Source organism: Lactuca serriola, chromosome 4, assembly GCF_051521515.1.
Source record: "Lactuca serriola cultivar US96UC23 chromosome 4, Lser_US96UC23_V15, whole genome shotgun sequence".
In the NCBI taxonomy this organism is placed as follows: Eukaryota; Viridiplantae; Streptophyta; class Magnoliopsida; order Asterales; family Asteraceae; genus Lactuca; species Lactuca serriola.
In genome coordinates this window covers 41731700-41744698 of record NC_136411.1, presented here as the reverse complement: position 1 = coordinate 41744698, position 12999 = coordinate 41731700, and the positions used below count along the sequence as shown (strand labels likewise).

The window sequence follows — 12999 nt, the reverse complement described above, 5'->3', positions numbered from 1 at the left end:
ATGCCTAGATCTTTCCGTACAGGTACACCATTGCCAATTGACTCAGAGATAGAAAGGACTGCAAAGAAGTTAAGGAAGCAAGCCAAGCTTCGTAAGAGGCAACCGATTTCCGGTACTTCTTCATCATCTACTCCCCCGGTCATTAACATTTGGGAGGACATACTCCTCTCAAGTGTATCAGCCTCAGAAATAGAAAGCCCATCACTCTCACCACAACCAACCTCAACCATAAATACCACTCCACCCTCTTCACATGTTCATAATATCCTAAACACTTCATCTACAGAAACATCACCCACTTCTCAAGCCATGACAGACAACCCTGGAGGGAATCAAGGTCCTCCAAACCCACCACCCGAACAAACCCTTTGCCAATGGTCAAGACAAGAGGTTACTCAACAACCTCTTTGTATCACATATCCAGCTGCCACAAACCTTGAACTAAAATCCGGGCTTATCCACTTACTCCCAACTTTTAGAGGTTTGGAGAATGAAGATCCTCACAAGTTCCTTACCAAGTTCCATGTAGTATGTGTGGGTATGAAACCACACAATGTCACGGAGGAGCAAATCAAGCTTAGGGCATTCCCCTTTACGGTGCAAGATGCAGCCAAAGACTGGATTTATGACCTCCCACCGGGGACGGTAACTACTTGGGTAGATCTTGCAAGGTTATTTTTGGATAAGTGCTTTCTCGAGATGAAAGCTTCAGCCCTACAGAGGGAAATCATTGGAGTCAAGCGGCACAAGAGAGAAGCTTTTCACACATATTGGGAGCGATTCAAGAAACTTTATGCTCGATGCCCAAAGCATGGAATTACCGAATATCAGCTTTTCCAATATTTCATTGAAGGAATGAATCCAATGGAAAGAAGGCTTCTTAATGCCTCCAGTGGCGGTTCTTTACCCGACAAGACTCCTACTGAAATCCGCAATCTAATCAAGAACATAGCTGAAGATTCCAAACATTCAAGCCGTGATGAAGAATGGTACACGGATGCACCCCGAGGTGTAAAGGAGGTCCAAACTCCTCAAATTGAAGCTCAATTGTCCGAGCTTACGAAAGTGGTTATGATGCTAGCCAAAGACAAATGTGTGCAGCCCACCCCCCGCCCATGCGGTATTTGTACTCAAGTGGGGCATCCAACTGACATGTGCCCTCAACTTCAAGTGGAAGATTATGAAGAAGCAAAAGCCATGGGAGGTCTTCTTGGGTCTAATCAAAGGGGATATGAGCAGCCACGAGGTGATCAAAGATGGAGTAACAATCAAGGTTGGGGAGGACATCAACAGGCAAATTATCAACCAAGTCAACCACATCAATACCAACAAAGACCACCTTTTCCACCACAAAACTTTCAGCCAAGGCAACCACAACACCCTCCTCAACAATCAGGTTCATCAAGTATGTCCTTAGAGGACATAGTGAAGAGTTTGGCAACTAGTACACAAACTTTCCAACAAGAGACAAAAGCAAGCATAAAGAACTTAGAGAAACAAGTTTCACAGCTTGCTACTTCCGTAAGCAAACTAGAATCTCAAGGAAAGTTACCTGCACAAACTGAAACAAACCCAAGGCACAACGTGTGTGCCATCACATTGAGGGGCGGAAAGAGCTATGATGGTCCAAAAGTGTCGGTTGATCAAAAGGAAGAAGAAATAGTGGTCGAAGAGGCAACAAAAGAGCAGAAGAAGGAAGAGAAAACAATCAAAAAGAAGCCCTTCATCATTGAGTCTAAAGCCACACCTGCTCTATTTCCTGAAAGATTAAAGAGCACGAAGAAAGAACGGGAGGAGAGTGAGATAATGCAAATATTCAAAAGAGTTCAAATCAACATTTCATTCCTTGAGGCCATCAAGCAGGTACCTAGATATGCAAGGCTCCTTAAGGATCTTTGTTTATCTAAAAAGAAATTAAAAGGAAATCAAGTCGTAACAGTTAGAGAACATGTATCCGCGGTTTTGCAAAAGAGGATGCCCCCGAAGTGCAAGGATCCCGGTGTCTTTACCGTGCCTTGCAAATTGGGGAATCTTCATGTACCCCGAGCCATGCTCGATCTAGGTGCATCCGTAAATGTCCTACCATATTCACTTTTCAAATCAATTGGCGTAGGAACATTGAGCAAAACCGGTGTGATCATCCAACTTGCCGACCGGTCTTTGGTACACCCAAAGGGTGTACTAGAGGACGTGTTAGTGCAAGTCGATGAATTTATCTTCCCGTCTGATTTTTATGTCTTAGATATGGGAGATGATGACTCTCCAAGTTCAAGTTCCATACTTTTGGGTAGACCTTTTCTTAAAACTTCCAAAACAAAAATTGATGTCTACAATGGAACTTTAAGTATGGAATTTGATGGTCAAGTTATCAACTTCAATGTTCATGAAGAAAAAAAGGTTCCTTCCGAGCTTCAATCCGTCAATCTTGTGAATTTGATCGAGCCCTCAACTAAAAAGGGTTTAAGTTTGTCTAACAGTGAATTTCTAGAGTTAGTTTTGCAAGGAAAACTAGACAGGGACAAAGCCAAAGAGCTTGCAAAGGAGGTCGATATGGACAATGAGGTGTTGGAGAGTTTGGAGTTTATTGATGACAAGAAGTGTGAGGAGTGATGATATAAAACCCAAGCCATCCACCAAAGTCAAAATCCTTCCACCGGTGGAACAAGCACAAGATTCAGGAGCAAAAACTCCACCGGATCCCTTCAAGAATATACATGTCAAGAAGGAGGTGGCAAGGATGTTGATGTGTTGGAGAGGACCACGTATCAAGACTGAAGCACATTAAGGAGGAAAAGTCAAGCCAACGAATTTAAAAAGGGGCGGCTAACCGGGAGGCAACCCGAGGGTATTTTTGTCATTCCTTGTTTTTCCATCATATTTTCTTTGTTTTCAAGTTTCCAAATTGTTTTTCATGTTTAAAGAGGGTAAAAAAAATCATTTTCCGGGCAGTAGTGGGATTGGCGGATCACAATTCCAAAAAGTGAAAAAATCAATGTTTTTTGGTCTTTACAGAAGTTTACACGACCGTGTAAATGTATACTTACGGTTTACACGGGCCGTGTAAACGGCCAAACCAGCACAGATCAGACGTTTGATTTACACGGCCGTGTAAATTTTGCCTTTCAGTTTACACGGGCCGTGTAAACATAAAAACAGAGCTGGGTAATTTTTAAGGTTAAACTCGATTTTTCTAGCTCATTCTTTTCACACCAGCTGCGTTTTTCTCCTCCCTACTGCCCCCTTCGAAAAAACCCTCAAAAACACTCCATCTTTCTCAATTTTGCTCCAAAAATAAGCTCCAAGGCATGAAATTCTTCTCTTTTCTTCATCCTCTTTGTCTTGCAACTCAAATTCATCCCTCTCATTGCCGATTTTGGGGGTTTTGAGCAAACCCTAGAATTTTTGGGTATTCAAATCTCGACCTAATGCTTGAAATTTCTTGTAGGATAAGCTTAGGGAAAGCTTGGGGAAGCATTGGACATCACCCTACCACTATATTCAAGCACAAATTGGTATAATTGTTCCAAACTCTTTACTTGTGCATATAGTTAGATTTTAGGGTGATTTTGGTGATATTGCTAGTTTTTGTGCTTGCTCTTGAGTTCAAATTGTCCTACATTGTGTGCAAACCTTGTTGAATTCAATTGGACAATGGCCTCCCGTGGAAAAGGGCTAGAATTCGGACCTCACATATGGGTGATCAAGAAACCAGTGATGACCAAGACCAACAACACATGGAAAACCCATATGAATTTGGTCTTATTTTTTAGTCCAATCAACAAGAGATGTTGTATGCAACTCTCATTCAAAGGGTAAAAGGGGCACAAAAATTTGTGGGCATCCAAGCCCTCAAAGACCTTCATATCTATAAAGGTGTCCACAAGCTCTTCAAGAACATTGGTTGGGAAGGGTTATTGAATCTCCATTTTGTCAGTTATCAAACACCAATGTTGGAACTCTTGTCCTCAGTTCCCTTTGATTACCAGACACATATCCTCACCTTCCGTTTGCTCAATCAATCTCATCAAATACATGTTGATACCCTTTGTGATATCATTGGTGCTCCTAAAGCAAAAAGGGATATATATACAGCAAAGGGCAGAAAAAATGTTGTATTTGAGCAAGACTGTGAAAGGTTTTGGAGAAGTGTCTCTTGTGAATATGAGTTTTAGTCAGGCACAACAAAAGCTTCTAGTATTATTCATCCGGTTTTGAAGGTCACCCACTGGATTATTGCTTCTCTCTTATTTCCTCAAGAAGAGATTAGCAAGGCGAACAAAAAAGAATTAGAAGTTTTATGGTGTATGATTAACAAGCCCGAGGAAGTCCCTCATTTCGGATGTTGGGTAGTTCAGAAAATGCTCCGAAGTGCCTTGAGCAATGGTGGTCAGCTTCATTGTGGAGGCATGGTATATATTATAGCTGAACATCTTGGCCTCCATCTACTCAACAATCCAACCAATATAATTCCGGGAAGTACTCGTTTATCACTTAAGGTTTTTGAAATCATGCATCTCTTTCACTGCCATCCCAATGGGGATGTTCATTGGACCGTCGATGGTAGAGAGTATCTACGCATCGACAACATAAATAAGAAGATATTAGCCTTGGCCAATGACATCCCTTCTACCAATTGGCACCTCCAATCAAACTTGGGTGTTACTGCAGCCCGTAGACCTTCAACCACCACTTCCACTCCTCCTGCTTAAACTGCAACTGCAGGTACTTCCAGCTCGTCTCGCCCTATTCCTTTTCCCGAACACAACCTTTACATGGTCGAGTTTGCACGCTTAGATCATCATTACACGAGCCTCCAGCAGGAAGTGGGAGAGATTTACACAGGAGTTGCTGAAATCACCTCTGAATTTCACGACTACCGTAACCTTCAAGAAGAGCGTTGGGCCCAACAAGAGTTGCGATGGGCTGAGCAGGATCAGCGATGGGTGGCTCAAGAGCAGCATAACCGCAACATTCATCATTTGTTGAGCGATATACATCGAGTACTTGTGTTGCCCACCCAACAGCAGCAACATCCATCATCATCCCAACCCAGTGGCCTTCATTTTATCCTACTGATTACCCTTCACAGTTCCCACCATAACCTCCACCGTTCGGTCCTCAATAGACCGGCTACGCCTCTCTCCAAGCATCGAGGACGATACTATATTTTAAGCTTGGGGAGGGGCATCCATCCATGCATAAATCCCGTTGCATGTAGGTTGCATTTAGTTTTGTACATATTGCATTATTTTTTATTTTCTTTTTCATTTTTTTGCATAGAAAATTTTTCAAAAGTCAAAAAGATTTTCTTTCAAATTTTTATTATTTTCTTTGCATTTTGTTTACATCTAAATTTTTGCATTGCATTCTCTAAAAAAAATTGATCCAATCCCAAGCAACCGAATCTTTTCAAAACAGTTGAGCTGGTAAGTGAGTCATATGCCTTGAGATTAGCTTGCTCTTTTTATTGAAAAATCTTAAAGCAAGTTAATCGCACACAAACACACCTCCCGAAGCTGCTTGTGCAAAACAGAAAGTGAGAAGCTTATCAACATTGGAGCATAACAACATGTATGAGTCAATTCTTTGGGACATATGATTGGTTTTATGAGTAGTAAATGCTCAATTGAACTTAAAATGCCAAATTCAAAAAATCATAAAAAGAATACAAATTTCAGTGTCCCAAGCCTTCCAGCGCTCTAAAAAGTCCTTTCTACTCACTCCCTTTTATATACCCTGCTTGGGGACATAGTTTCCAACTATACCTACGGGTCTTTGCATGTTAACTTTAGTCCCCCGAAAAAATGTCTAGAAGCCCCTCACGGTAATAGACTGTGAGATGTCCCACCATAGAAAAAAAGTCAAGGATGAAAATATAAAGAAACAGGCCAAACAAATAAATTAATAAGAGCGTTATGTGTTATCTAAAAATAAAAAATAAATAAAATAAATAAATAAATAAAAATAAAAAATGTTATTAAGTTAATCTGTGACATTTGGGACTCGAACAAGTAAACTCCGAAGGGTGTTCCACACCTAATCGCCAAAAGCAAAATTGTTTGGGACGGATTAGGTTGAAAGTTCGCTACACGGGTTCCATAGAAAGTGATGAACTTAATAACAAAATAAAGCTAATATGTGGCCTTTGAGGTTTGGGCAAGTAAACCCGAGGGATCTCTTTAAATCTAGAACACTAAGGTCATTTGATCTAGATGTGTTGGTTGGAAGTACGTTACACGGATTTCAAAGAAAGCCATGAGCTTTATTTGTAGGAAAATGTAATTAGGAAGTTTGTATATATTTGTGTTTATATCTTTATTGAATAATATATCTAGGAAAAATATTTGGCTGCCAAAAGATTCCCTTGGACTTGAATTTGAACTTATGAAATTGGGACTGAAAGTTAATTACTTTGACTGGAGTAAGTGGTTTGAAATTTGTAACCAATCTAGGTAAATATTAGGGAATTTTTAGAAAATATTTTTCAGAAAAAGAATGTTGTTGACCAACAAACAGCTGGAATCGGGCATTGATGTGTTTTTTGAAACCAAGATGATTGAGCATGTTTTATCACATTCAATTTCACGAGAATAAGACCATAATTTGTTCCATTAATTGACTTGTTGATATTGAGAAGAAACAAGTGTGGTGATCTTTGATTCTGTTGAGTTGCATTAGGGAGTGGCTAAAGTCTTATTTCTATTGTTATATAATATTTTGAGACTAAAATTAAGTTGACTCAAAGCACGACAGGTACATTCTCAACTATGGTACAAAACAAGGTTAATTGGGTTGGAAAGATCTTTATCATGTTTGTTTGAGTTTCATGCATAAAATTTCAAAAAGACTTGATTTTTATTTTATTTTCTTCTTTCATTTTATTTTCTTTGGTTTAAATTTTTCTTGTTCTTTCTTGACGACGAGAAAGGTTCAACCTTGGGGAGATTTGTTAGGTGCATTTCATGCATTCATTTTGTAGTTTTAATCCATAAAAGTGCATTGCATTTAAGTTTAAACTCATGCATTTTGCATATTTTTCGGGATTTTTCATGATGCAATTCCATTCACACACTTTTGTGATATTTCAGGGACTTTTGAAGGAAGAATATTAGTTGAGATGATGAATAAAAGATGTGGATGAAGTTTCGGGACCATTAGAGCATCGATGAGGAAGTTAAGATGAAATTGAAGATTTTGACTTTACAGAGATATTGACGGCCGTGTAAATGAAAGCTTGGAGTTTACACGGGCCATGTACACGCATACTCATGAGCAATTTACTTCTTGTATTTACACGGCCGTGTAAATAGTCAGTTATAATTTACACGGGCCGTGTAAACGTGTGACACCCCTAAATTTATTCTGTCACTGTATCCCATTTTCGTTAATAAAATTTATTTTTATTAGAACTTTCCGTTAACTTTTGGATTAATTTAATTAAAATGGGACTTTTATTTTGACTTCATAAGCATCGGAACACATTAGAAACACGATTAAAACACCCTCGACATTCATTTAGAAAAGTTTTAGTTACAACTAAGTCGGGTTACGACAATTAAATCGGGTAAAATTTTAAACCCCGTTTAACGTCGGTATTGGGTGGATTCCTACTTGGTCACAAACTCAAGCCTTATATAAAGGATGAATGGCCTTCATTTGAGTTTTTTCCCACCTCCTCATAACTTTCTCTCTCTACTCTCTCTCTAAAAACTCGAGTTTTGATCCAAAAACACCCCTTTCAAGCTCCAAAATCGTAAGTGATCTATCCTAACTTTTTAAGCATGCAAATCTATGTTTAAATCATCCAAAATACTCAAGAACTTGTGTTTACGGTTTGGGAAGACCTCCCAAAATCGTAAACTCCCTTAAAAGGGATTTGAAGCCCCCAAACTCTTCCAAATCCTTTATAGTGTTTAACAAAGGCTTAAGGACTTGCATGTACGAGCTTAGAACACTAAAATCATGTCATTTGAGTAGAAAATATGAGTTTTTGGCCCAAGAACATTCTTGGACCGTAAACACTCCTTCATAGACCATAAACACCTTTTAAGGTGTTAAATTGCCCCTTAAACACCTCCAAAAGCTTGCATGAGTGCCTAGAACCTTGTATTCCTTCATCTGATGCACCAAAACATGCACAAATGAGCAACACTTGATTTTACGATTTGGAAGGTCTCCCAAAACCGTAAACACCTCCAAGGGGTGTTTAAGTGCCCTTAACACCTTGTATGGCTTAGATTTGGGTCTAGAACTTTGCATGCTTAACCTTCAACCACCAAAACACATGAAAAATGGACAATCATGAGTTTACGGCTGTAAAATCATGTGTTTACAACCGTAAACTCCCCAAGGGTCCTTCAAGAACAGTAAACCCCTTTTCCAAGGTCAATTCAAGTCTCGATCACTTCCTAAGCCTTTGATTCAACCTTAGAACCTTCCCTTGTGCATTGTAAGACCTTTAAACATCCAAGAACACAACACCCATGAGTTTACGGCTGTAAAATCATGGGGATATAGTAATTGGACCGTAAACACCTCTAAGGGTTTACACTCGAAGGGTAAACTCCTTATCTAGGCCCTACACACATTTAGATGCGACCCGGATCATTCCTAACACTTGAGATAAAGTGTTTTCGCGCCTCGGAGTGTATTTTCTTACTTAATTAGTAGTTCAAAGTCTAATTAGATACAATTATGTATCTCCTTATGTCACATAGGAACCTCGCGCGTGTTCAAGCCTTAAACTGATACTTAGCATCCTACCCGTCACATTTCTCGTCTGGTGAGTTCATACCCCTACACCATTTTCCGTGTTTTTCATGTTTTCAGGGGGGGGATACAAGCAAAAGTACATGGAAACTTGTACTCTAAACTTATTAATTCGTACGTTATAGTTACATGTTCAGTATGCTTTTAACATTGAAATCTGTATTAACCAACCGTTTAACTTGCAGAGTTAGTTTTCAAACTAATTGCGAAACTCATTATAAAATGTTATATTTTATACTTCACAAAGGATTTCATGTCATTCGTAAAACAGGATTTTTCCGCATTAATACTTGTAAAGTCGTTATTCTTAAGATTGGAGACACGGCCTCTAAAACACTCCACAGAGATACGTGAGTGGAGGAACGCCCCTGTAACCAGAATCTCTTAGAAGGAGAGTGTGACTTGAGTGTATAGATCTATACAGGGCTGACTACCCCGCACCTTGCTGCTAGCTACAGTGGGACCGGTAGGTCTACGGGTGACAAAAGTCATAAAATGATATTGGCCTTCTTGCCATATCTAGTTTATCGTATGGTTATAAAACTCGTAACTTAGATAATGTAGATTTACTTTTAAGTAATAAAGAACTTAGTAAATTAATACCCTTAGGAAATTAGTTTACAACCTACTTATTAGTTTTATATACGTGTTAAAACTAATGTACTTTTCAAGGATAACCAGGCTTTCAGAACACTTCACTTAAACGCTACAAGTATGGTAGATACTTGTACACTTCATTCCGAATCGACAACCAACCACAAACTTTTAAGGAAAATAAGGGTTTTTCCTAGGATAACTTAACTTTACTTAATTAGGTTGTTTAATCAATGGATAACTAAACTACTCTTATAAGAAAATATGGGATTTTCTTGGATAACAACTTTTTCATGAAACCAAAGGAAAACTGATTCTTTCACCAGAAACAAACCGCTTATGAACTCACCAGCTTTATGAGGATATTTTTAAAACTGCTTGTATTCTCAGGTTCTTGTTAGACAGGTATCCCACGTTCTTTTGGAGAAGACGGAGCGTTTAGAAGTCTCGTCTTTACTTTTGTTCGTACTGATGTATAAATAAAACATGTCTTACCTTGCTTTCAAACAAATGTAAAAATTCCTATGTAATGTAATGTTTTGTGTTTACTATGCTTGCTATGTACATTGGTTGTGATACTTTACATGACGTCCTCCGCCCCGGAACGTTTCCGCCTTCGGTTTCGGGGTGTGACAAAACGTGTCGCCAGTTTTAAAACAGTTGAATCATTTGTAAAAAGGGACAGCCAGTTGGAGGAGAAGTTAAGTCGTATTTTGGGAGAGAAGAAAGTGATTTTGGGAGATTTTGGAAGTGGATTAACATTTGAAAACACTTTAATTTGCACTTTGTAAGTTGAATTGAGGATTAAACTTATTGAATTGTAGTTGAACTTAGACATGTGTGGCTGATTTCTATTTGATTTCTGATTCTGATCTCTTAAGTATGTGTTATTAGGTTGTAATTTACATTTGACTTATGTTTAATATCTAGTAATCTTAGATTTGATCTTAATTATGTGTTTGATGGATTCTCTTTTTCACTTGATCAGTGAACTAGGGTTCCATTCAATCTAGTTAATCGAATTATGAAATTCTTATATGTTTTATGATTTGATGTTAGTAACATACACTTAATTGGTTGAATTTAAATCAAAATAAGTGTAATCAAAGGTTAATGTTCATAATCCCAAGCTTAAGAGGAATGTTGAACATTGTTCGTAATTGTTTAAAGAACTTAATGTCCTTCAATGATTTGATGCAATAACTTATTTGAATTGAATCAATTAAAGGAATTTTTATTTAAAGATCATGTTTTGAATAAAATACTTTTGTCAACTTAGATATGAGAGTTTATTAATATCTAAATTACCAACCTAGATAAAACATGAGTCATAATTATATTACATCTTTTAACATAATACATATGTAGGAATCGAAATCAGATATGTATTCCTTTTACTGAATTTAGTTTTCAATCTTACTTCTTTATAAATTTTAATTCTAGTACAAACATAATCCCCCATTTTAATATTGTTTGTATGATGTGTGAGAATATGGCTAAATAAGAAGTCTCGTATTTCTGTGGATCGACCATGCTTACTCTATACTATCTTTAGTGTATGAAGTAGCAGTGATTTGAGTTTTATTGTTATATTTTATCCCATTATTTGTTGGTTTGACAACCAAACAAATTTTGGGCAGTTCCGCTTCTAATGCAACTTTTCATGGCAATAGAAGCATTCAGCCTCTTTTGGGTTAGAAGAAGGAGTGACGAAACCTTTCTTGGTTCCACTTAAAGAGGAGCCATCAAGGGTCTTGCCCTTGGTACCCTTCGAAGGGTTCTTCCTTTTTTCCCTCTACCTTTCCCGATTGCAAGGACAGGGGCGGAGTTTGGAGTAAGAGTAGTAGTGGTAACAACCGACTTACATTTAAAACCTATTTTTGCGGTCTTTAGGAGTCCTTGAAGCTTGCTAAGGGTAACTTCCTCCTTTTTAATGTGGTATGTCATATGGAATTTCTCATAACACGATGGTAAGGAGTGCAAAATGATATATATTGCTAACTCCTCGGGGAAGTTCACATTTAGCTTCAGCAAACGGTCCACATACCTTTGCATTTTCTGCATGTGGCCCGTGATGGGTTCACCATCCTTCATTCGGGTTGTTATCATGGAGGAAATGATTTCATATCGCTCTTGATGAGCACTCTGATGGTAGCGGTCCATCAAATCCTAGTGCATCTCAAAAGTATAGTAGTCCTCATAAGACTTCTGGAGGTTGGCTGTCATAATGGCCTACATGATGCATTCCACTTTGGTAGCATCTCTTTCATGTGCCTCATATTCAGCGACCTCCTCAAGAGAAGCAGACGGCTCGGGTACCTTAAGCTCCATGTCGAGGATATATTCTTTATCCTCATACCGAGTGACCATCCTAATGTTCATTATCCAATCCATAAAGTTGGATCCATCAAAGATGACTCTCCCACAAAGGTTCATGAGAGAGAAGGAGCCGGTAGGGTTTGAGCCAGAAGCAGCATTGTTGGTTGACATCTGAAAAGAAGAAAACAAGTTTAGTTTAGATAAAAGGATAGTCCTTAATAAAACACCCAAATGTAATATTAAGGTTAGGATCCAATCACAATATATCATAACTTAGAAGAGGGATGCCTTAATCTAAGCTACAACATATTTGAAAGGTAGGTGAATGACGATTCACCAATTTCCACCAAGAAAAACGAAATATAAATTATTAGGTTTTTTTAATTGGTTTTTAGAAACTCCTAGATTCTTTTGAGATTCATTGGACTTTTCAACGACACGTTTCAATCTCGAGTGTGCCCTTCATGTTTTATGACAGGGATACCGAGGATCACAAAACACGGTATGAAGTAACCATGCAAATTACTCGGTACCCTTAATGTTTTTCACTCAATCGATGTGCCGTTTAACCACATGCTCTCCACCGACCTATGAAAAACCTTAATTCACCCTTTGCCTACCTTGTTAAGTCCAAGTTAGTGTGCCGGTTAACCACACACGCTCCACTAACGACTTAATCAAAGTGCAAAGTGTAATTTCATGGGTTAGCACCTTATTCACATTTTCCTAAAGTAACTAAGATTGGGATTTTATAAAAACATTTAGTTACTTTATAATAATCATTATACTGTAATGAGAATTTTAAGTTATTGTCCTACCTGTTCGGCTAATGACCCTCCACCAAACAAGGAAGCGGTGGGTGAGAGTGGACACCCATTAAGCTACCATTTTATAGGCAGCAACCTTATACCCCCCTTATAGACCGGCTTCGTGAATGAGGCCTACTAACGGTAAAATGACCTGCATTTCATCCGAAATCTTCTTATTCACGACATCCCTTTACAAAACCAGGATATAAGATCCTCCGCCACCGCTGAGACTGCCAATCTCACACCTGGTCCGAGCACCAGGTTCCTAAGAGTCCAATAGACAAGGCTACCCTAGCCTAAGCATCCCTCTGCACCACTTAGTGACCAGATAACAATTCTTACAAAACCATAATCCAATACCTCGATCCAACGGTATCTATCAGGTCCCACATGCATTTCCATATACACATGGGCCTTGCCCATAGGTCCCATCTAAACTATACCATGGAGCGTGCCATGCCTACGAGTCCCACCCATCAAGAGCTACACAGGCCCGACCCCGCCTCGG

The 12999-nt window shown here is 38.7% G+C and overlaps 1 protein-coding gene across 1 annotated transcript; it reads left to right on the top strand.

The window, feature by feature from the left end:
* Positions 1 to 2610, top strand: LOC145098282 (uncharacterized). The gene has a single exon (XM_079035929.1). It carries the CDS (start codon positions 1 to 3, stop codon positions 2608 to 2610), a length of 2610 nt encoding a protein of 869 aa, XP_078892055.1.
* The last annotated feature ends 10389 nt before the right edge of the window (positions 2611 to 12999 follow it).

What these genes read in the sequence shown, in the direction of transcription:
- LOC145098282 (XM_079035929.1), top strand. Translation starts at nt 1, where the DNA reads ATGCCTAGATCTTTCCGTACAGGTACACCATTGCCAATTGACTCAGAG.